The sequence below is a fragment of the Phyllostomus discolor genome, chromosome 4, assembly GCF_004126475.2.
Source record: "Phyllostomus discolor isolate MPI-MPIP mPhyDis1 chromosome 4, mPhyDis1.pri.v3, whole genome shotgun sequence".
Classification (NCBI taxonomy): Eukaryota; Metazoa; Chordata; class Mammalia; order Chiroptera; family Phyllostomidae; genus Phyllostomus; species Phyllostomus discolor.
Genome location: NC_040906.2, coordinates 5,236,202 through 5,259,652, shown reverse-complemented (window position 1 = coordinate 5,259,652; position 23,451 = coordinate 5,236,202). Strand labels below are relative to the sequence as shown.

At 59.2% G+C, this 23,451-nt stretch overlaps 1 protein-coding gene across 1 annotated transcript in view; it reads left to right on the top strand.

Annotated features, from left to right (window-relative positions):
- Positions 1–21,950, top strand: part of ARMC9 (armadillo repeat containing 9) — a 106,066-nt gene extending 84,116 nt beyond the window's left edge. Inside the window, exons 21-25 of the mRNA XM_036022727.1 lie at positions 1,404–1,519; positions 7,200–7,336; positions 11,418–11,547; positions 20,478–20,650; positions 21,784–21,950. Coding sequence (XP_035878620.1) covers positions 1,404–1,519; positions 7,200–7,336; positions 11,418–11,547; positions 20,478–20,650; positions 21,784–21,806 — 579 coding nt within the window. The 3' untranslated portion in view covers positions 21,807–21,950. The remainder of the gene's footprint in view (positions 1–1,403; positions 1,520–7,199; positions 7,337–11,417; positions 11,548–20,477; positions 20,651–21,783) is intronic.
- Positions 21,951–23,451: the final 1,501 nt, after the last annotated feature.

Here is a 23,451-nt window from a genome sequence, read left to right as displayed (position 1 = left end):
GAAGGGAGAAATAGAGGAAAAGAAACATCAATGTGTGGTTGCCTCTCACACCTCGCCCCCCCCCCCCATCACTAGGGACTTGGCCCGCAACCCAGACTTGTGCCCTGACTGGGAATTGAACCTGTGACCTTTTGGTTCACAGGCCGGTGCTCAATCCACTGAGCCACACCAGCAAGGCTTCAACTCTTGATATAAAATGCCACATCACTTTCCAAAAGATTGGTCTCAAACTTCCATGCCACTAACGTTTCAAACCACTGCTAGCATTGGGGGGGGAGTACCATTTCTTTAATTGTCACTTATTGAATGCGTTCTTCTTGGTAATTATTTGCGTTGAAAACTCAAAAGGAGCCCAGAGGTTTTGGCTAGAAATTACTGATAAAGATTTATTCAAGGGTCTTAGGATTTGCAAACCAGCCACACAACTAGGCAAGACCTGGAGTGTTCAGAAGAAGGGAGGGAGGGAGGGAGGGAGGGAGGGAGGGAGGGAAGAAGGAAGGAAGGAAGGAAGGTTGGTTGGTTCGTTCCTACAGTGAAAAGTACATTCCTGAGAAGAGCCGGCCCTGCACGCTGGACTGGTCAGAAACAATAACCATCTCTGGATGGCCCATGGTCTGGATGCTGGACACTCTTCCCCAGCCCTGCGGGGGCAGGGGGTTATCTGGCCGTCTGACGTAGACCCAGGCGCTGACGCAGGAACGCAGGACCGGAGAGTTCAAGAGTTGACGTTCCCAGGCCAGTTCGAGCAAGAACGGAGTCGTCTGCTCAGGCCTCAACCTACTGGGTTTTAGTAATGCAGCCACTGGACTCTGGTGTCTTCATATTATGTGTCTTCACTCTGTTCTTCACTCGTGGGGTTGACCATTTTTCTGTTTTCTGCTGGTATTTCCTGTTTTACGGCTTAGCTATTTGAACCCTTTGCCCAATTATCTGTTTAGTCATTTACCTACTAAGTTGTAAGAGCTCCTTATCTAATGCAGATTCTAACCTTTAATCGGTTAAATTTACCACGAAGATTTCTTGTGAGTATGTCGTTTACCTGTTAATTTGGCTTCCTTTTAAAATACTTGTCTACGTGGAAATGTTGATTTTTCATGAAACTCGATCTCTTTTTCCCCCTCTCACTTTCACAAGTCAGTCCTCTGCAGAGACGTGATATCACTCCATTTAACTGTTTTCGTCTCCGTTTTTCCACGGTTTGTTTTTTTAAAAATCTATACTTCTAAATGGTCTACCATGCAAACCTCAGGGGAAATTTTCCGCCATCTGTGGCACGATCCTCCCTCATGTTTCGGCAAAGCCCCGCGTCACCGCAGACTAATTTATTACACGCAGCAAGTTCTGCTTCCAGGTCAGCTCTCAAGGTGCTTTCTCCAGCCCCTCTTCCTCTTTCTTTCCCCCAGATCATGACCAACACAGGGAAGACGAGGCGCAGGGGGCCACCTGGCACGCAGTGGGGTGGCGACGAGCCCCTGCGCCGGCCCGTCACGCCCGGCGGCCACCGGAGCGGGTACCCCGCGTAAGTCCAGGCGGACGGAGGCGGGGGGGTTGCTTAAGCTTCATTTTCATTAACTGCAGTGTAAGATGTGTGTATATGAAGTTTCAGAATAAACTGTTCCTATGGAAAAGCATTTATCTGCTTATTGTTTACCTTTTGGGGATTTTTGAAGGGAGCTCGAGTCTCCCACTCCTCCCCCTCCCAGGTTTTTTTCCCCCAAAAAAGAGAAGTGGTCGGGTTTTGGGATCTCCGGGGCCGCTTCTGGTCGCCCCCCCCCCCAGGAGAAGCCCAGTGTGGGCCAACGTGACTGCACAGGAAGGGGCCGGAAGGAGTCGCGGGTCCACCCAGAAGGGACAGGGGTGGTTCCTCCTCCCCAGCCTGTCGCTGCAGCGCGAGGCTCTTTGATAGAGTGCCACACGTTAAGACACCAAATGAACTTATATTTAGATGGATTTTTTTAAAGATTTGTTTATTTATTTTTAGAGAGAGGGAGAAAGAGAGGGAGGGAATCATCAATGTGTGGTTGCCTCTCACCCGCCCCCTACTGGGGACCTAGCCCGCGACCCAGGCACGTGGCCTGATTGGGAATCCAACCGGCAACCCTTTGGTTCGCAGGTTGGCTCTCAATCTACTGAGCCATGCCAGCCAGGGCTAGATGGGTTTTTAAAGCAACTATAAGCGTGTTTAGCTGCCAAGCCTTATTCATTCTTCATAGCCTTGCTTTTCCCCTGTTTACATAAACAAAACTTCAGTCTGGTTACCCAGAGCCTCTGGTCTCCCTGGGGACCCGAGGGCCTAGACAGACGCCTGTGTGCTCAGGAGGGGCGGGGGGAGCACCAGTCCGGGCAGCCCAGCACGAGCAGGAGAGATGTGTCTTCTGTGGCCTCTTCCCGTCTAGAGAGAATGCTGGAGAGAAACAGGTACAAACAGGGGCTTAGAGAGAGCAAGCAGAAAGAGCTGCATTCATTCATTCAGCACGTACTGGCCATAAAATACCTCCAATGAATACGCTCTGTTTTACTTAGAAATCCCCTAGACCTGGGCGTCCTGGTTGTTTCCAGTTTTACTCCTCAATAATTTGTAATGAGCAGCCAGGCTCAGGAGACAGGGCAGGCCCAGAAAACGCCCGTTCTCACGGAGCTCCGTGCACGGGGCCGCGGATGCCGAGCGCCGATGCCCGTCCGGCACCTGGCCTGTCATGTCGAGGCCCACGCCGTGGGTCGGCGCTCTGAATCCCATTTGATTTGATTTCAAAACTAGTCATTGTGTCCTTCGTATGTCAAGGTTTTTATTTTTAACTAGTAATATACTAGCTAACATAACACCTTTTTCTCTTAAACCGACAACTAGTATTTTTTAGCCCTCAGAGAAGTTGAAAGAGTATTACAATGAAGCACTTCCAGCTGTTAACATTTTCCATCTTTGCACACTCAGCTTTTCGCACTCGCGCTCTTTTCTGCGTGCATTGTATACACGTGTGCACTTTTCTGCTGAACCGTTCGGGGAAAGGTTGCAGACCTTCAGCATGCATCCCCTAAGCCACTAAGAACGTCCTGTACTTAACCACATTATCTCACCTGAGAAAGGGAGCATGAATTTAATAATGTTGTAGAGTATGTCCAGGGTCCCTGATTGTCCACAGAATGTCATTTATGGCTGAGGAGTTTGGTGGATTTTTTTAACTCCTCGCCCAAGGATACCTTTATAGATTTTAGAGAGAGAGGAAGGGAGAGAGAAACACTGATGTGAGCAAGAAACACTGAGTAGTTGCCTCCCGTACACACCCCAATGGGGACCGAACCTGCGACCCAAGGCACGTGCCCTGACTGGGGATCAGACCTGCAACCTCTGGGTCACGGGATGACGCCCCACCCACTGAGCCACACCTGCCGGGGCTGTGGCGGTTCGATCCAGAATATAGCCAAGTGTCAGCTGCTAGTAAATCCAGTTTATAAACATCACATCTTTTTGAATGAGACGTTACAGGAACGAATAACATTCATCTTGGTCGACATGGGAAAGGGGACACCAAATCATCGATTTTAAAAATTATTTTAAAAATATCTTTTAAAATTACGAACACCCTGGCTTCACAGACAGGCAGGAATGACCTGAGGATATTGTAATCCGAGAGAAGCGGAGAAGGAGCCTAATAAAGACCCGATCTGCCCAACGGGCACAGTTAATTCTTGAGTCCCGTGTTCTCCTTGGTAGAGGAAGACGAGGACACTGCTCCACGCCTGGGGAGCACGCACGGGTGTCCCCTGACTGTGGAAGCGGTCACCACAAGGGGTGTGAGACCTCGTCCTGCACGGCGGGCCCTCCCGCTGGAACGGAGCAAGTGCCCGCCCCGGCCCCCTCCGCTGGGCACGCCCAACAACGCCCGTGTGCCCGACCGCACCAGAGGGTGTGCCGACCGTGGGGGTGCAGACTAAGTGAGGGGGTTCCTGCCTCAGCAGCCCCAGGGGGGGACAGAGAGACGATAGGTGGGGTCCGGTCAGGAGGGGGTGGCAGAGGAACATTCCGGGGCCTTAGGTCGGCCTCCTGAGAAAGTGGATATACTGTGCATGCACACTGGCCCGCCCCAGACCATGGCGTTGCCGGGACACCCTGATGACTTGCGTCACACACGCGTCCGAGGTCCTGGCACTTTTGGAGACAGTGACCCCCTTCTAGGACTTCATACTGGGGAGAATCAGAACTGTGCAGATGCATAGGAAAGGGTGTCGCTTACACAACGAGAATAATCTAAATGTCCAAAGCAGGAGGCTGATGACATAAACGATATAGTCACACGAAACAGCATTGAAAATGCTGTTTTAGAAGAACATTTAATGCGTGGGGAAAGCCTCACGATAGCCAAGTGAAAAAAGCCAATTAAGACTAATGTGGATCACCTGAAACCTATATAATTTTATTAACCAGTGTCAGCTGAGTAAATTCAACTTAAAGGAAAAAAATAGTGTGGATCTAGCCTATTGGCCTTACTGACTTGCTACTAGCCTACGGACTTAAAATCATCCCCAGTTTTTTGCATTTTTCTAGTGTATATATTTGCACTTTTTAAAAGATACCAAATGGTAGGAGTGTTTATGTCTAGGTGCTGGGAGGGCAGGCCATGCTGCAAGATTCTCTGTGTTTTCCTGGTTTTTCATGATACGCACAGGTTTTATGATCGAGGAGAGAATGGTAGAAATGAAAACAAACCCAGTGGTCCCTGTGCAGGGATGTCCCCGTCCCCACATGGGGGGGCACGCCTCCCCCCCCTCGCTGACCCCCACCCTCTCAGCCCGTTTCCTTCAGGTCCCAGCCTCCCTGTTCCGTGCACTCCAGAACCCCAACCCCCCTCAGGGCCCAAACGTGGCCCCAGCATTTAACACTTCTTGCTCCATCTCCAACCTGCCCTCCTGCTGCCTCCCCGCACCTCCCGCCTGCCTCACCTTGGGCCTCCCTCTGGCTGCTTCCCTGGCCCGTTCCCCTCTCCCCACGGGGACCCCTGCCAGGGGAGGGGTCTGGCCATGACTTCAGCAAGTCACTGCTGCCCAGGCTAGTCTGCGGTGGCCTTCCTGCTCTGACCTTTACTCCGAATCTCTCCCAGAGGCCACCGCAGACACCCCTCCCCTGGTAGCTCTCCCCACTCCAAGTCTGGCCACCACGCCACCACTGTGGGCTGGTCCCCCGCCCCCGGCCCATTGCCCTTCTCCCTCCTGAATGCCGTGTCCTGCAGGCCCAGTTAAGGTCCCCGTCCCCATCCTGCTTGTTCTCTGGTTTCCATGACACACTGCTGACAATGCATCTCTAACTGTAGCCCAGACTTGTCCCCCCAGCACCCCCCCTTGAGTGTTTCCTAGATGAACACCACCGTCCTCTGGGCCCCGGCTTCAGGGCGGGGCATTAATGCTGCCCCCAGGCACCCGAGCCAGAATCCAACCCTTGCACCCGGAGCCCTCCGCGCCCCATGTCCCACGTGCTCTCTCCCAGCCCTGGCTCTTCTCTCTGCCCTCCAGAGCCACTCTCGGCCCCGGGCCCAGGAGGGCCTCCAGCGACCTCCCCGCCACGGCCCACCCTCCAGAAGCACAGACAGAATGAGTGATCTCCCGGGCACAGCATCATGGAATGTCATTCCTGTGACCCCTCTTTCCTTGAGGGCTCAAAGTCAGTCAAACCCAGCCCACGGGGTGCTTCCCAATGGGCCCCTCCCCCAGCTGAGCCCTGGAAGCTCCCCCAGACACCCTGCACCCTGCAGCGGCCAGTTTGGGTGGTGTCTTCAGTCTTTTTCTTTTTAAAGATTTTATTTATTTATGTTTAGAGAGAGGGGAAGGGAGGGAGAAAGAGGGAGAGAAACATCCATGTGTGGTTGCCTTTCATATGGCCCCCACTGGGGACCTGGCCCGCAACCCAGGCATGTGCCCTGACTGGGAATCGAACTGGTGACCCTTTGGTTCACAGCCCACACTCAATCCACTGAGCTGCACCAGCCTGGGCCTTAACTCTTTCCGTATGAATGCAGCCTGAGTAATTCTTTGGCCTCTTCACCTTGCTCATGGCATCACCTCTGCTGGGAAAGTATCCCTCGTTGGGCCCCAGGCAGGCCCAGGTCAGAGTTCAGGGCTGGCTGAGTCACTCACACACACACACACACACACACACACACGGTGCCTGCTGTCCTCTCAGGGCGGCTGTCTGTCTTCGCTGCTGGCACTGACATTCCAGAACAGCCATTCCGTGGGACCCGCCCCGAGGACAGGCGGGCACAGGCTCGCTGCGATGTGGCCCACCCTGGAAGCCCCTGCTGGAGCAGGCGGCTGGCGTCTCCCTGCTGAGGGGACCGAGCGTGGTGCTGCTGCGCTTACAGGGCCCACCCAGAGCACCCTGCCTGCCCCTCTGTGACGTACTGGCCCAGGCCCCACCCCTCCTGCCTGGCCTGGGGGCGGGAGCAGCGAAACACCCACGAGATGCCCCCTGGGTGAGTGGGTCTCTGCCTCCCCCCACCCAGGTGCCGAGCGAGGCCACGCCCGCACCACGTGGGCAGAGTCCCAGAGACCAAGCCCTTCCCGGCCCTGTGTCCACCTCACTCCCGGGGTCATGGCTGATGTGACATGCCCCGTCTTCTCTGACCAGATTCTTCCCTCCACTAATCTGCTCCGTCCTTGGAGGAGAAAAACCAGACTGTGCCTCAAAGTGGTGGAAATACCATGCCCCACGTCCCCCAAAGCCAAAAGATAGCATCGCCCCTTCGAAAGATGCCGAGTCAATTATCACTGTAAATGTGTAAGAGCTAATTAATGTGAGCGAGGTGAGGGTACTTCCTACTTCCTGCCAGGACCCTCACAAAGGTAAAATATCTGCCCTGGCTGGCGTAGCTCAATGGATTGAGCGCGGGCTGCGAACCAAAGTGTCGCAGGTTCGATTCCCAGTCAGGGTACATTCCTGGGTTGCAGGCCATGACCCCCAGCAACCGCACATTAATGTTTCTCTCTCTCTCTCTCTCTCTCTCCCTCTCTCTCTCTTTCTCCCTCCCTTCCCTCTCTAAAAATGAATAAAGTTTTTTAAAAGGTGAACTATCTGCCAGCATCAGTTTAGCCAAAGAATTTTGGGTACTTCCCCTTCCTGTGTGTGTGCCCATGACGCTGCAAGGCGGTCAGCGGTCCAGTGAGCCCGGCTCTCTGCGCTGACCACGGTTTTCGCTGTGTTCCTGCAGGCCGGAAGACCATCCCGTTTCCCCCCAGCCGCCCCGACACCCCAGGAACGGCTGCCTCGCGTCCCCGCCGAGGGCCCACCGTCCAGCCTGCAGGTGGGGGCAGCCGGGTGCTGCGGAGCCCCGAGTGTCGGCTTCACGTAAGAGCACTGGCAGCATGTGGCAGGGGGGCGGGGGGGGCTGGGGGGCTGACTTCTAGAATGGAACAAAGCAGCCACAGGTACAGATGCAGAAAGCCTGGGCCTCGCACCTGCTCCTGGGAGCCCTCGGAGCTCCGCCACTGCCCCTGTGTCCGAGGCCGTGGGCCTGCGGTCCCCCCACCAGACCTGCCGTGGCTATTCCTCCAGACCCCCGACTCTCAGAGCGCCGCATCCACCTCTTCTCATGTCTGCAAGCTGGCTGGGCCAGATCTCCGACTGGGGAAAGCCTTGTTTGTTTTTTTTAAAGATTTTATTTATTTATTTTTAGAGAGGGAAGGGAAGGAGAAAGAGAGAGAGAAACATCCATGTGCGATTGCTGGGGACCATGGCCTGCAACCCAGGCATGTACCCGGACCGAGAATCGAACCTGCGATGCTTTGGTTCACAGCCCGCGCTCTATCCACTGAGCTACGCCTGCCAGGGCTGGGGAAGCCTTGTTTCACGTGAGGCCCCCGAGTGGGACCCTCAGAACGATGTAGATCTACGACCACGTGGGTCCCTCGCGCTCGGAGCTGAGGGCTCAGCAGCCACGCGACGGACGTGTGTGGCTGGGAGCGAGAGCCACTGCGGGGCTGGTCTCCAGACCCGATCCGTCTGGTCAAGTTCGCCAGAGACCGACTGGTGCAGGATGAAAGGGCTTTTCAGATGCCAGAGAAAACAGACATGCATCGCCTCAGACATGGACAAAGTATTGTTTTTTATTCTCAAGAGGAAATTAAAAGGATATGAGCACACCAGACAAGACTCGAACCTCCGTTCCAGTAGGAAGAACAGCAGGGGAGCGGGCCAGGCTCCAGCGTGAGGGACGTCGGAGAACTTCCACCCTCCGTGCACTGTCAGGCCCAAACGCTTCCGGGCCCGGGTTCGAGCAGCAGGCCCGTCGGTCACAGAGTGCGGAGAAGGCCAGGCCGTGTGGGCTCGGGGGCAGGGCCTCCCGGAGCTGAGCGCTTTCACAGGTCCTGCCACTGTGGTCATCTGTTGTTTTACCTGTTTTCTGTCACAGCTGGGAACTCGAACACACCTTCCCTCAGAGGCGATGGGCTCCACCTGTCCACAGGCTTCCGCCGCCAGGGCGCACGTGGCGGGCGGTCTAACCCCTCTCGCGGATTTGACCTAACGCCACCGAGTTTTAGATGGTTTCAAGTTCTGCAGGCCTGGACCTCCAAAACGTTGCATTTAGAGTAACTTGTTTATCGGTAACCTCCTAGTGTCAGCAACATGACCGCCAGGGTGGCCCTGTCCTCCACTGGTGGCCAGTGTGTCCTGTCCTTCGGAAAGGTGTTGTGTGGGAGGTGGTCCTGGACAGCGAGGGCCGAGTGGCCGCTGATGTTGTGTTGGGCTGCGTGGACATCCATGTTATTTTCTAGAACAATTGATATTAGCCCTTTCGAGGTGAAGGCCTGGCTCCTCGGATAAAGGCAGTGGGCACCCACCGGGGCCCCAGCCCCGGCGATCACCAGCAGTCCCGTGTCTCCCCCCTGGGAGGCCGCAGCAGCTCACCAGCCCCTCCAGATGCACGAGGGGGAGCCAGAGCCGCTGTGCTCCCCAAGGCCCGCGGGAGTGCACCTGTCTGCCTGCTCCGAAGGCCACAGGGACCACATCCTGTGTGCCCCACCCACCCTCCACCCACTCCCGTTTTCTCTGGGTGCATCCGCTGCCCAGCCACTCCTCCCTGCCCCCGCCTCGATGGACCCCTGTCTGTCCCCCACCTGATAGACGAGACCACCAGCCGGGCTGCTGTCAGCCATCAGTCAGTCTCAGGGTGGTGCCGCATTTCCCCTTTGAAATCCTTTTATTCAACAGGAGTCCTTTCCCAGGGGAAGCCTAAGCCTCCAGGGCACTGACTCCGTGTCTGGCGTGGATTCTGTTCTTCCTGCTGCCCTTTTTCAGGCTGGCCCAGCACAGCCACCCCCCGCCCCCCACCCAGGACGCTTGTCCCTGGACCAGGGTCAGCTCCCAGAGGGTCTCGCCACCGCCATCCCTTCCCCTGGCCACCCAGCCTCTGCATGCGGAGGGGCGGCATTCGGCTGCGGTGCCCGGGGTGCTGTGTGCAGACAGGCTGGGAGGCTGCAGCCGGGCTCGCCGGCCCCGTGTCGATGAGCAAGGGGTGGAGGAGGGCAGCGTGGGCTGCCAGCCACCCTGACCCTCGGTGTCTCTTGTCCGTCCCGTCCCCATTGGGAGCCTGACCCGACTTCCTCCTGGCCCTCCCGTCCGCATGGTCCTGCGTCTCCAGCCCTTTCTTCCACATATCGAGTCGTGCTCACCTGGTCCCCCCAGCCCTTCTGGCCTCGCCCAGTCACTCCCCACAGGTGCCCTCACAGGTGACTGGCCACTGGGCCGGCCCCCTGGCCTTTACCCACACGGGGGGATGAATGCCCCATCTCAAGACCCTGAGTGGGAGCCCAGCACCACGACCTGCCCGTGAATTTGCACGGAAGCCCCCCTCCCACCTGTGCCTTCAGTCGACAGACAGGTAGGACTCGCGATGAGGAGCCCCGGGGATTCTCAAGCGTCGGGATCAGTGAAACGCAAGGCCCGACGCAACCCCCGGTGCCAAAAGGAAATCGCTGTCCAGGGAAGAAGCCAAGAGTGTGGCCCGAGGGAAGTTTTTCTCATTTCCCCAAGAACCAAGACAATCTTGAATCTGGACATCACATGCCAGTCAGGGGACTGGAGTTCAAAGGCCCAGCCGAGCCCTGTGGGAAAGGAACGGACGGGAACACAGGGCTTTGTCCCGGGAAGCCTGGAGGCACGCAGGTGGCTGCCTTCTCCCCGGGCTCCCGCCACGCTGGGCCCCTCGTCCTGCAGTGAGCCAGCCCTCTGACCGGCCGCCGGCAGTGGGAGGAGGGGCGACGGCTGTTCGGCAACTGAACCGCAACCGAAGGGAGAGCTCAGCTGGGTCCCTCCTCCCTCCAGCGGGAAAGGGGGCTGGGTGGGGGTGGGGCGGCCTTCCCAGCCACCGCCACCCCCCACCACTGAGGAAGCCCGTGGTCCGGGAGGGGCCACCTGCCCCCGGGTGCCCTCTGACAACACCAGTGACTGGAGCCCAGCGCTGCCTGTGGCTCCGCCCAGTTAGGATCCCCCACACCTAGGTCTGGCCTCCCGGCCTCCGGAGCCCGCTGAGCGGAGGGCTGGGACAGGCCAGCGGGGGGGGGGGGGGGGGGGGGGGGGGGGGCGGGCGCGTGCAGGAGAGCGGATCAGAGACGGCGGCGAGTCTACTTCCAGGCCCAGCTCTCAGTGGAGACGCTCCAGCAAGGAGAGCCGCCCACTGGGTTTCCTACCAGAAACAGATTCCTCGTGTGGGCCGAAAGGGGGTTATCCGAGGGTCAGCTGCACCCCTGGCTGCAGGTTTGGGGCGACCTGCCAGAGAGACTCTTTTATATCTAAGGTAAAGCGGGGGCCACACTGCCAATTTCAGTCACGCTGGCGGTTTTTAAAGACACGGGAAGCGTCGAGGAAGCAGCAAAGCCAGACGTGGCCGCAGCAGTGCTCCGACAGGGCCCCGGACCCTTTGGCTGTGGAAAGGGGAGAGAGGCGGGGCGGGTCCTCTATCCCCAGGCCCGAGGGGAGCTCCTCGCCACATTCAGCCAATGAAAACACAGGACACCGAGGCAAACCTGCATTTCAGAAAAACACCAGTAGTTTTTCAATGTGTGTCTGTGCTCCTGTGTGGTGGTGCCGGGCAGAGGCCCACGGAGACAGTCCCATGCTGTCGTGGCTTTTCCCTGAGACGCAGAGGGGTCCTGGGGGGGCGAGGGGGCTGGTGGTCCGCGCGTTCCTGTGCTGCGTGTGTTCCGGCAGCACGCCCGCCGCGCCCCCAGGTTGTAAGTGCTGTACATCAAGTGGCTGCCCAGAGAGTTCCCAGGCTGCCCCAGTACACAGGTCCCCATCCGTCGCCGCTGGGACCCATCAGGGGCTGGCCCGAGGCACGTGCTTTTCTAGGGTTTGCGGCCCAGCCCGGGAAAGAGCCTCCTCCAAGAGCTTCCGGGGCAGAAGCCCACTGAGCCCTCTCTCCTCCCAGCCTCCAGGGATGCCAAGCCGGGGGAGTGGTCGCCAGGACATCGGGGAGAGCCTCGCCCACCGCCCTCGACGAACCCCGCCCAGCCGAGGGGGATGCCCTGGGCCCCGGGCAGCAGCGGAGGAACCACCAGGTAGGGATGGGTGTGGTCCTGAGAAGGCACCTCCGAGGCCCCGCCTCTGACGGTGGAAGGAAAGGGGCGTTCGTCTGGGGCCTGAATCCAGGTGCCGAGACACCTCTGGGGTGCGGCCACCACTCCCGGTAACCTCAGAGCAGAGGGGCCCGTCTGTCCTCAGACTGGAAGGAGAGGAAGCTCCTAAACGTGCTCTTAGTTCTAAGAACTGTCAGGCGGACACGTGCGGGACGACGTGTGATGCAGGGTGCCGTGAGGGCAGCGTCCAGTCTCAGCTGCTTGCCCGGGCGAGGGTGGGGCGGAGGGGAGAAGGATGGAGAACGAGCCCAGTGAAGTGGGTTGGCAGCTTCCTCGCACGGAATTTGAAGCCCCACCCCCATGCAGGAAAAAAAGGAGATGTTTTCTCTTCCTCGGCCCCAAATGAGCACAGACCGGACCTCGATGGGTCACTCTGGGGCCTTTTAGAACCTAGAAAGGCCCTTTCAGAGAGAGGAGCCTCAGACCCAGCCCGTCTCCGCAGCGCCAGGCACCCCAGCTGCCCCCCCCCACCTCCTCCTGGGCGCGCAGAGCCGGGCAGGCTGAGTATGCAGAGTCCAAGCGGCCAACCTACTGCGCGGAAGCACCGGGCTGGCGGCACTTCGAGTGGGACCACGCCCCGCAGGCTCTGAGCTAGAGGCTTTGCGCCATGGCAACCGGGCAGGCCCCCTGTGCCCACGTGTTTCCAGACTGGGGAAGCACTTTCGTCAGCGTGCCCACTGACGGCGGGGGCCTCAGGGAGCGGGGTCTGACCCTGGAGGCCCCGGGCCTGAAGCCCCCCCCCCCGCCCCCTGCAGATGCTACCCCCCCACCCCCGCCCCGCCCAGGCACAGGGTAGAGGGGTCAGGGAGCCGGCCCCGCTGGCCCTCCCCTTCCTGGCCATCCCGCAGGCCCCACTGGTGGGACCCACAGGCACAGGAATTTCTGCTGAGTTCCAGAGGCTGAAGGAACACCCGGAGCTGCCGCTGCCACCGAGGACAGGCAGGGGCCCTGCGGGGCACCCGCGGTGGAGAAAGTCAGAGGGAGGGGCAGGGGAAGGAGGAGGGGCGGGAGGGACTGGAGCCCCTCCCCTCGGACCGCGAACCGGGAGGGGCTGAGCAGGACGGACTAGGGACCTGGGCTGTGGTGGGGACTCCTCTCTGGATAGCTAGGGGGCAGAGGGCGCAGAGAAGGCAGGGCCAGCCCGAGGCTGGGGGCAGGGCGGGAGCGAGGGACCAGGGGCACCAGGCATCTGGTCTCCTCCATCCCAACACCTGCCTGGCACGAGGGGGACCTGGGCACCCACCTCCCTCCAGGTGGCTGAAGATGAGCTCTGAGGCCGGAAATGCCCGAGGCCCAGCCGGTCAGCTTTCTCCAGCTCGAGTCACCCTCCTGAAGTGGGGGGCTCAAAATGAGAGACCTCAGCAGGTGGGCCAGTGCCGAGGCTGGGCCCCCGCTGCCCTGGCCTCCCGGGTCCCAGGCCCAGCCAGGCCAAAGCGGCCCTGCTAGGGCCCGGCCTTGTTCCCTCCTGTAGATGCTGAGTGTCTTTCTGAGACTCATCCTCTGGGGCACTCCTCTCTCCCCAGAAAGAAGTGTTTCCAGAGCAGACAGGGGACCTCGAAGGTTCTTTTTGTAGCAACACCTCCCCTTGTCACCCGCAGTGGGGTTACCCAGTGGGCCCTCCAAGCTTCTGTTGGGCACAAATGCCCCCTCGGGGTCACACCCATGGGTGCCCTTCTCCCTCATGTCAATCACTTGAATTCAGCTCTTATTGGGGGTGGGGGCCCCTGTTTGAGAAAGAGGAGGATGGAAGAGGGGGCAGTATCTTGCTGTTCCACTGTCCACTCCCCCACGGGTCATCACCCCGCCCGGAATATTCTTTCCATGGCTCAGCCTCCTCTTCCCCGGGCTGCTCCGTGTCACAGCTAACTGGTCCTCCCTCTTGTCTGACCCCAGAGTCCATGAATTCCAGGGCCTTAGGGCCCACTGCGGTCAGGTGACCCGTGACCAGCTCCAGCGTCCTCAGAGACTGGGGCTACGTGCAGGACGGTTGTCCCCGTGTTTTCTCGCCTGGCCCGGAGCGGGCTCTCAGCATATTTGTTGGATGAATCAGTCGGAGGAAGGATGAGGATAGTGGCTCTCGGTTTTCCTTTTTAAATTTATTTATTTATTTATTTATTTATTTATTTATAGAGAGGAGGGAAGGGAAGGAGAAAGAAAGGGAGAGAAACCTCAATGTGTAGTTGTCCCTCACATGTGCCCCCATCTGGGGACCTGGCTGGCAACCCAGGCATGTGCCCTGACTGGGAATCGAACCGGCAACCCTTTAGTTCGCAGCCCCACACTCAATCCACTGAGCTACACCAGCCAGGGCTGCTGCTGCTTTTTTTTTTTTTTTTTTTTTAATTTGCTTCTTAGACTCCTTATCATTGAGTAGCTGGGGAACAATACTGTTAACCAGGCTTTCAAAAAAAACTTTTTTTAAGAAGCATTTCACTAAAAAGAGCCAAGGGGCTCCCCCGTGAAATCTGTCAGTCCAGACCACGAGGGCCCCTGCACCTTGGAACATGCAGGGGGGTGGTTTCCAGCCATCCCCTGTGGGAAGGTGGTGGACCATACTGCCCGGGTTGGTCGCACGGTCTTGCCCAGCACCCCTCGGTCCGCGTACCGTCCACTGAGAGAAGCGCTGGTTCGTGGACTAGAGCCCAGCTGGACAGGAAAGGCCTCTGCCTGGATGCTCCCCCAGGTGGCCTCAGGTCACGCGAGGGATGGGCGTCTCAGGTCCAGGCCAGGGGCAGGGTCAGAGGCAAACAGTGTCAGAGACCCTGACCTGCCACCGACAGGAAATGACTCTTCTACAAGTATTTCAGCTTTTAAAAAAATAAGCAAGGAGGGGAGTTCTACATGTATCTGCACATGTGCCGTGTCCCCCCCCACATCTGTCCCGAGAGGATGCACGGCAGTTCTCGACGACGAATATGGGAGCTTCCAGCCAAAGGAAGCTGCAGCCCGGGAGGCCAGGAAACGGGGCTGGGAGGGCCGCGCACCTACACGTGAGAGCCTCACACCAGGTTTTCCTGCTTCACGCCGTGTTCTCTCCCCAGACCCCACCCCCTTCCCTGCCCCGGGCTTGTTGCAGCCCGGGGAAACACACTCAGCAGTGACCGAGGCAGACAGCAGAGGCCCTTGCGGGCCCCTGAGGACCCTCACGTGCACCTCCACGCAGAGGGAGCAGGGAGGGATCGCAGGAGCCTCTGCCCTGGGGATGGTGACTCAGCCGTTCCAGACACAGGTGGAGATTCCGTGTCTCCAGGAGCCTTTACTGCTCTTCCCTTCCCGCCCGAGGTTCTGTTGACAGCAGAGGGCCTTCCCGTGGGCTGGGCCTTTCAGCAAACATTTACCGGCCGTTCAGGACACCTCCCAGTTTGCACATATGTTGGCGTTTACCTTTCTATCTAGTACCCAGCACCACGCGTTTCTGCAGCGAATTACTCTGTAAGTCACAGGGCACTGCCGACCTGAACTTCCTTTCCACGTGCTGCTGCTGCTCTGCCCTAATCTGGCCTCATCTGCTGCCAAACCATCGCCATTTCCTGGCTGCGGCTCCTGGCTGCCCAGGCCGCTGAGCTCACCGTGCTGGGGGGATGGGGAGCCCGGCGGAGGCTGCTGGGGGCCAGGCTGACCCTTCCCAACAGCCATCCCCCCCTGTGCCTCCCAGTGTCCTTCCCAGAAGGCCCTGACACCATCATCCCTGCAGAGTTTAATGACAATGACTGGCATCCTCGGTCAACACTGCCCCTCCCACAGCAGCCCCTGGGTGGTTTGGAGGACCTCACAGTGGGAGGCGGGGGAGGTGTTCTGCCTGGCAACAAGCGGTAGCTGCCTGGTGCTCCGAGAAGGCTGCTCCCTCCAGTGCTAATGGGAGGAGCCAGCCAGAGGAGGCCCCGGTGTGAGGGTGCTCTCTCCCGCCGCAGCAACGCTACCCCTGCCAACAAAGGTCATGTTCTCCAGCAAAAAGGAGGCTGGCTTTTAAGGTGTGTTACTCAGGATTCTCCAGAGCAATAGAACCAACAGGGTGTGTGTGTGTGTGTAGAGCGAGAGAGAAAAAAAGAGAGAGAGAAAGAGAGAGAGGGAGAGAGTTTTATTTTAAGGAGCTGGCTCACGTGATTGTAGCCTTGACAAGTCCAGAATTTGCAGGGTGGGCCAGCAGGCTGGAGACTCAGGGACGGGCTGAAGTTCTAGTCCAAAGGTGACCTAATGGCAGAACTCCCTGATCAGGGGAAGTCAGTCTTTTGCTACTGAGGCCTTCGACTGATTGGACGAGGCCCACCCACGTAACGGAGGGCAATCTGCTTTCTGTCCAAAGCCCCCCTGTTGAAATGGCACTCTCACCCACAGAATGCCTGCACAGAACCAGCCAGAGTAACCGGCGAACAGCCACCTGGGTGCCACGGCCCAGCCACGCTGACGAGCAACACTGACCCGCACGGAAGGGTTTTGACGCGCCCCACCGCGCTGCGCTGCTGAGGGATGCGGCCCTTTCCCGGCCGCCCTGGGGCTGGCAGCTGACGGACGCCTGAGCCCCTGCTGTGTGGGCTGTCCTCTTCCTTCGCTCCTCTCCTCGCCAGCTCCGCTCGGCTGCCCCCACCCCTGCATCCTGACCTTACTGCCCATCTGCTGCTTCAAGGCCCCACGTGGTGAAGCTGGCCAGCCGTCCCGGGTCTGCTCGGCTAGCCCCTCAGACCCTGGCCTCCCTGTCCTGTGACCGCGGGGTGGGACATCCCCAGGCAGCCTGAGGCGCGCCCTCCGCCATCACCACTGCCCGGAGGCCTTTTTACCAATTTCTCCCAGACATTCCTTTTTAAAATGTAGTGCAGCTACCTCTTCGGGTGGTCACCCAATCATTTTTATGTCATGTATATTTCACTGCAATTTAAAAATAATTAACTGCTATAAGAATGGTAAAAAAAAAAAAAAAAAGCCCTGGCTAGTGTGGCTCAGTGGATTGAGTGCCGGCCTGCGAACCAAAGGGTCGCCGGTTTGGTTCCCAGCATGGGCACATGCCTGGGGTACAGGCCGGGTCCCCAGTAAGGGGCATGTGAGAGGCCACCACACATTGATGTTTCTCTCCATCTCTTTCTCTTTCCCTTCCCCTCTGTCTAAAAATAAATAAAATCTTTTTTAAAAATAATGATTTAAAAAAATCAAGGTTAAAATAGAAAAATTGGAAAAAAATCATCGGAATCAGACAATACTGGGTAAGAAAGCACCAGCGGTGCGACCACCTCGCTGTGTCAGAGTCTCTGTTTCCTGACCCAAAAGCCCCCTTGGTGAGCTTCCTGATGTGGTCGGTGGGAATCGGGCTGGTCCACAGGGTCTCGGGGAAAGCCTCCCAAGGACCCACGCACGGGAGACTACGGTGTGGCCGGGTTTGTTCCGGAGGAGACAGAAGCTGCCCACTGGGTTTTCCATGTCCCATCTCCTTCCATCCTGCCACAGAGAAAGTCCCGCTGTGTCCTCTGCGAGGCTGAGACAAAGCCAGTGTCCGGGGTCCCTGCTGCATAGCACAGCCGAGTCTCCCAGAGCCCACGCAGTCTGCTGTGGGCCCTGGTAGCTGCTGGGCCTACGGGGTCTGGTGCTCCCAGCTGAGCGAGCTCACAGACCAAAGGGTGAGTGCAGGCCACAAGCGAGAGAGGGACGGACAGACAGACAGACAGACAGAGCTTCTTTGTTCCCCTGGGGTTACGTTGGCGTGCATTTGGGAAAGGCCAGGTGCTTTTCCAAAACAACCAGAGAACTCCCCAAGCTTTCGTGGGCTCTTTGATGGGCCCACCCCCTCGTTAGACCGACAGGCCTTTACGGTCAAGCCGGCCCCTGCGCCCCCCAACAACTCATTACCGAAAGGGGGGACAAGTGTGAATCCACCTGTCGCTGTGGTCCCCGGGGTGTGAAGTGCAGCTTCCTGCAGAGGCCGACAGGCTTCCGTTTCCTAGTGTATCAGGCTCCATGTTGAACTCCCTTCGCCCCCCCCCCCCCCGCCTTCTTATGAATATTCGCTAACTACCTGCACAGTAACGCCAAGAGCAGGAATTCGACCTGGTCAGTCTTCGGTCCCCGGTGCCCGACAGAGAGCTCAGTGCGCACGCGCATTGTCAACGAGGGAAGGAGAAGCGAATGGTTAGGGGCGGGGCGTGGTGAGTTGCAACACGTGGGCAGGCGGAACTGCCCGCAGCCGCTGTAAGTAACCACGGGGGAGGCTGCTCGGACCCGTGGAGACAGAGGGGGGCGAGGCTCAGAAAGTGGGGCGGCGCAGGGCAGCGTGCACGGCTGCGGCCGTGTGAGGACACGCGCGTGTGGAAACGCGAAAAGCGTTCGGGGCAATGATATGAGTGATATAAAAGTACGTTTTGTTTTGAAAGAAAAAACTATCTTAAAAATTTAAAAAATGTGCTAGGGTTGAATCTGCTCTCCCCTTTTCAGCCTGACATGAAAGATTTCCCGCCTGAAGTATGGGCTGTGTTTATGCCAGTCTTTTCCTAGATTTGACTAGGGGGACTTTGAGATATTTGTTGTATTTTTCTAATTGTTAAAGCAGTATAGTCTCAATGTAAAAAGTGACAGGGAGGCAGGTAGTAACATAGGGATGAATCAAATAGAAAATCTCAGTTTTCTCCCACGTCCCACCACCAGAGCCATCACCCCCATTTTGGGGGCCTCTACCACAGCCGGGCGCTGGGCGCAGCCTCGCTGCGTGGGCGCGGCTGTCCTGCAGATATCGTGCAGGTGGGGCAACTGAGGCTCCCGAACGCCCGTGGGCTTGGCTCCTGGTCAGGTACCAGTTAGCAGCCGAGCCGGACTGCGAGCCCGGACCCTCCAGGCGACTGCCGCCTCCCGGCCGCTGGACCCCACACTTCCCACCGTCTCCGACGCCATACCCCAGCACACCTGCACGCATGCGCACCCCCACCGCCTGCTGGCCAGCCCTGTGTCCTGGCCTGGGGGACCCTCACTCGCCAAGCTCAACATCCCTGCGCCGTCCCTGCGCCGTCCCTGCGCCAGCTGTGTGCAGCCCCCAGCCTGAGGCACCCGCTTAGGGAGGGAGGGGACCTACCGTTGCCAGAGCATCTGCTTCGTGCCTGGCACTGCTTGTTCAATGGTAACAACTACCCTGGGTGACGACAGCCTGGGACTCGGGCTTTCAGGCTTAGAGTCAGGAAAACGGGCACACAGATGGAAGGGGCCCCAGAAGTCAAGTGGGAGCAAGAGGTGGGTGTGTGTGCAGGTCAGGGAGCAAAGGGCAGGGTGGGGAAGTCACACCCGAACCCTGGCCACCGTGCTGGGAGGTCGCAGAGCCAGGACCCCACTCCTAAGACCTCTTGCCTGACAGTGCTGAGCTGCGGCTGCTGCACACACTCTGCAGGGCCAGCCCCTGGGGCTGGGCCCCAGAGGGTGTCTGTGGACAACCAGGGTGAGGGTCCCACTGGGTTCAGACCTAGGCCTCGCTACCTGCTGGTTGTGTGTGCGCGGTGTTGGGAAAGTTCACAAATGTGGAGCCTCAGTTTCTGCATCTGAGAAAGGGGGTGGTGGTGCCTGCCTCGTAGGATCATCTGGGGGTTAAAGGTCACCTTTGCAGCGAGGCCTTCCCTGGTTGCCCCACCTGAAATGTGTCTCCTATAACAGGTCACCACACGTGTGGTGACCTGGACGACACGCCTTTGTCATCTCACCATTCTGTGGGTTAGAAGCCCAACCCCGATCTCCCTGGGCCGGAATCAAGGTGTCCGAAGGACAGGCTCCTTTTCAGAGTTCTTGGGAGGTTCTCTCTCCCGCTTCTTCTGGCTCTAGAGGTGAAACCAGAAAGGCCGGCGTTCGAGCTGCCTGTCACCAACCAGACCCAACAAGCAAAGGCAGGGACTGAATCTCTGGGCCCTTTATTCAGGGGGTGGGCATACTGGGTTCGCACCCTAACAGACCATGTTACACTTCCTTCCAGGCCAGCCTTTTTATACCCGGGAACAAAGTGTGAAAGGGGTTTTGAAATTCAGGGAAAACTAGATTTAAAAACTGCAGCGTTCTCGCCGCAGGCAGCTAGCTGTCCCCTGGGCCGGTGGGAGGGTGGTCTTCTGTCTCTCCCTGGAACAGAACACAATGGGTCGGATGTCTCCAGCTGTGCCCCAGCTGTGGTCTTTAGCGGGGCCCAGCAGGCCAGCTGCCTCTCCCAGGAGTCAGGGTAGGCCGCACCCGCAGTTCCTGAACCGAGAGCTTTAACATATGCATCACCTCCTAGGCTTAACTGTTTACCTTAAACTAAAATTTTCCGACTCTTGAGTCCCCTATCAGAGGCCGCCTGCTGCTTCACTCTGTGGGGGAGGGGGGGTGAGGGAGGGACTGGGGGGGGGTGAGGGGGTTGGGGGGGCGGAATCCTCCGTCTGCAAAGTCAGCATCTCTGTCCATCTCTTTTTGGCCCTGCCTATTTCTCTGACTCTTCTTCAGCCTTAACCCACTTTCAGGACCCCTGTGATTTGGGGCCGCACCCCCAAAATCCAGGGTAAGCAGTTTCAAAGTCCACAGATTTGCAACCTCAGTTCCCGTTTGTCACGTACAATCCCAGGGAGGAGGACCTGGACGGCTTCGCCCCTGCCCTGCGACCACACCCTCCCAAGCCATCCCAACACTCTGGTCTCCACAAGCTCACCTCCCTTTCCCTGCTTATCTCCCCCTTAGCGCAGTTTCTCTCTCGAATGGCAGCTCCTTGGGGACAGGGACTTAAGCCTCTGGGTGTCCTGCTCTGCCCATCCCCACACCAGCTCCCTGCCCTGCTGGCTTCTGTCTGCGTTCAGAAAGGGGTCCTCCCTTCCTCCTGCGATGCCCAGCCACGCAGGAGCTGTGACCCTAGATCGCACGTTTTGTTCCAGGGAATTCTCATCAGCCCTGACCTGCAGGCCCCGGACCCCCCGCACCTCAGAGATCCTGGACCTGAACCCACCCAAGGCCAAGACCTCAGCTCTGGCCCCCCAGTTCTCCTCGTGTGGCCCCCAGCAGGCCAGCCGCCCTGGCTCCACGACGTCCTCCGTGAGGGGCCTGCAGAGTGAGTCCACTTGGGGGGACGGGCTGTGGGCTCCCCCTGCCCACAGGACCAGGGCCCTGGTCAGTCTGCCCTGGCCCTGGGGGCCGGCTCCTCACTGCTCTCTCCATTTCTGCAACCGCCTTCGGCCTCAGGGTCTCACACACAGGCCAGTGGAGTGGGACCCTCCAGGTGGTGCCACTCAGAGACAAGGAGCCCCCCTGTGGGGCCTGCTGTGGTGCACCCCCAAACCAAGGGGGCCTGGCAGTGCCCAGCCTCCCTGCAGGCAGGCTGGTGGGGGTGCCACCAGAGGGACTGTCCCTGGGGGGCTGCCCTCCCGCCCTTTTGCTTCCAGTGAAGACCTCTCCTTTCTCTGTCCCCTCCCAGCCAGTTGGCCACCCTCCTCCACTCCCCCACGGAGCTTTGGTAAAAATAAGGGGAACAAAAGAGAAGCAGAACAAAAGAATGTCCCGCTGAGTCCATCAGTCACACTCAGGATATGCGCATTTCTGTGACTGCACTGCCCCCACCCCCCCAGCTCCCTTCCTGGCGTGGCCCAGGCGGCGCTCCGGCCACCTGGGGACCCCCTGGGCTGGAAGTGTGGCTCACGGCCACGGCTGGGACTGGGACGCCTCTCTGCTGGGAAACACAGCAAGGCCCCAGCCCCAAGTGCCCCGCCCTCGGGGCAGGCCACCGGCTTCCTCTCCCAGGCCAGCCCTGCAGGAAAGACCAGCCCCTGTCTAACCTGCCAGGGGCTAGGCTGCACCAGCGGGAGCCCCACTGACATTACTCTGGGGGTGGGGGCAGCACCCCGCAGCTGACCGGCTGGCCCGGCCGCTGCCAATAGCACAGCATGTCCCAGGCCGGTGCAGCGGGCTCAGGGAGCCGTGAATATAAGTCCCGAGGCCTCCACGAACACAGGAGCGCTTGCCAGCAAAACTCACTGACGCCCCGCACCACGCGGCCTGCTTCCGGTGAGGACAGCGTGTGGCCAAACAAGCCGTGCCCTGGCTGCAGAGCAGGTGACCCCGGGGAGGGGAGGTCCCCCGTGTTTCGTTTGCCCAGAGCCGGCTGAAAGAAGGAATTGTGAGGGACAGAGGGGCTCTGTACGGAGCGGGCCTGGGCGCTGGCAGCTCGCTCTGGCTCTCCCTCTCCAGGCAGCCACTCTCAGAGGAAGTGAGAAGGGTTTCTTCCCTGGCGCCACCGTCCCTCTGCAGGAGGACCAGCCAGCTTCCCGTTCTTGGCCGGCCAGCAGCCGCAGGTGACAGATGTGAAGTGACAGTTGTCTGTGAGCCCCGGGGGGAACCGAGGAGAGGACGGCTCTCCAGACAGCTGCAGAGCAGGCCTGCCACCGCCGCCTCCGTGACCCAGGCTCCGTGTCCGCTCCTGGCGTGGCCAGATGGGGTGGGCTGGGACGTCCTGCCCGTGTCCCTCCCTGAGGGCTCACAAGCCAGATCGGGAGCCGGCCCCTGTGCACCCGGGACCCAGACAGCTCCCCCAGGGCCCAGCTGTGGCCTCGGCGTGAACCGGCTCTCCGTCCTTCGACCAAATGTGAGGAGACAGCAGTGATTTAGAGTAAGAGGAACTGACCCTCCTCAAGCCGTACTCCTGATCGGCAGTCTTGATATTGTCTTCCTCTTTTAAAATCCGGGAAGAACGTGGTTGGTTCCCACACACGGCTCAGAATGTGGCTGACCCAGAGCCGCCCTGTGCTCCTGCGTGCCAGGTTCAAGGCCCAGAGGCTCGACCAGCTCGCAGCCTGCTTCCTCACCTCCGTTCCGACCGGAACCACAGACAGCCCCGCTGGCAAAATGACAGGTTCCCGCGGTGGGAGGCCTGTGCGCACCTCTTGCCGAGGTGACATCACAGCCCGAGTCCTAGGGCGGAGGAAGGGGACTTTCCTGCAGAGCCACCAAGGCCCGGGCGTCCAAAATGGCACCCAAGCTAATAGCAGCGCCTGACCTCTCCTGGAATGGAAATATTGGAATAAATTAACCAGTGTTTAGAGGACACCTGTGTGTGTGTGTGTGTGTGTGTGTGTGTGTGACCATGACTTCCCTGGGGCACTCCATCCACCCCGGCCAGGCCCCGTGTGCAGACGTCGGTGCCCCACCGGACGTCAGGAGAGGAAAAGCTCGCAGCGTCCCGTGGCCTTCCGACCGCTCGGGAGCGCGGGCAAGGGGCCAGCCGGCCCGTGAGATGACCGTACCCTGGTCACGGGCCGGCACCTGGGTGACTCTCCTGGGTCCTTGGCACGGCGGCACCTCACGGCCGTGGGACTGGCGCTGCGGCCACACCCTGGTCCTCGGGAAACGTGCGGGCCCCTCCCTGATCCCGGGGAAGAAGCTGGGGGGGGGGGGCGGGGGTGCACTTCGCCGCCCCCGCCGCCGAGGGACCACCAGCCTCCAGGCACCCGGGATTCCCGGCTTGTCCCAAGGCGGAGGAAGGGAAAACACAAAGGCTCGTCTCCGGGGTTGTGGGTGTGAGTGGAGGAGACGGGGTCCCTGAAGTGGGCTCCCTTCCGGCTGAACCGTGCAGAAGGCAGGGGAACGTAATGGAAAAGAGTTTTTCCGGTTCTCCGCAGCCAGCCCTCCCCCTCCAGATTCCTCGGAGGCAGCCACCCGCTGGCACGGCCTTCCCCCTGCGTCTCCCCCGCTGCATCATGGGAGCGCCGACTCCGCGCTGCAGGGGGGTGGGCGGCATCTCCGTGCGCGCCCAGCACTCCCCGGAGTGCAGGAGTGCAGGCTGTTTCTGCCTCCAGCCGTCAGATGAGCTGAAGTCTGATCTAGAAATGTCTGGCCATTTCGGGGGTGGGGTGGGGGGGG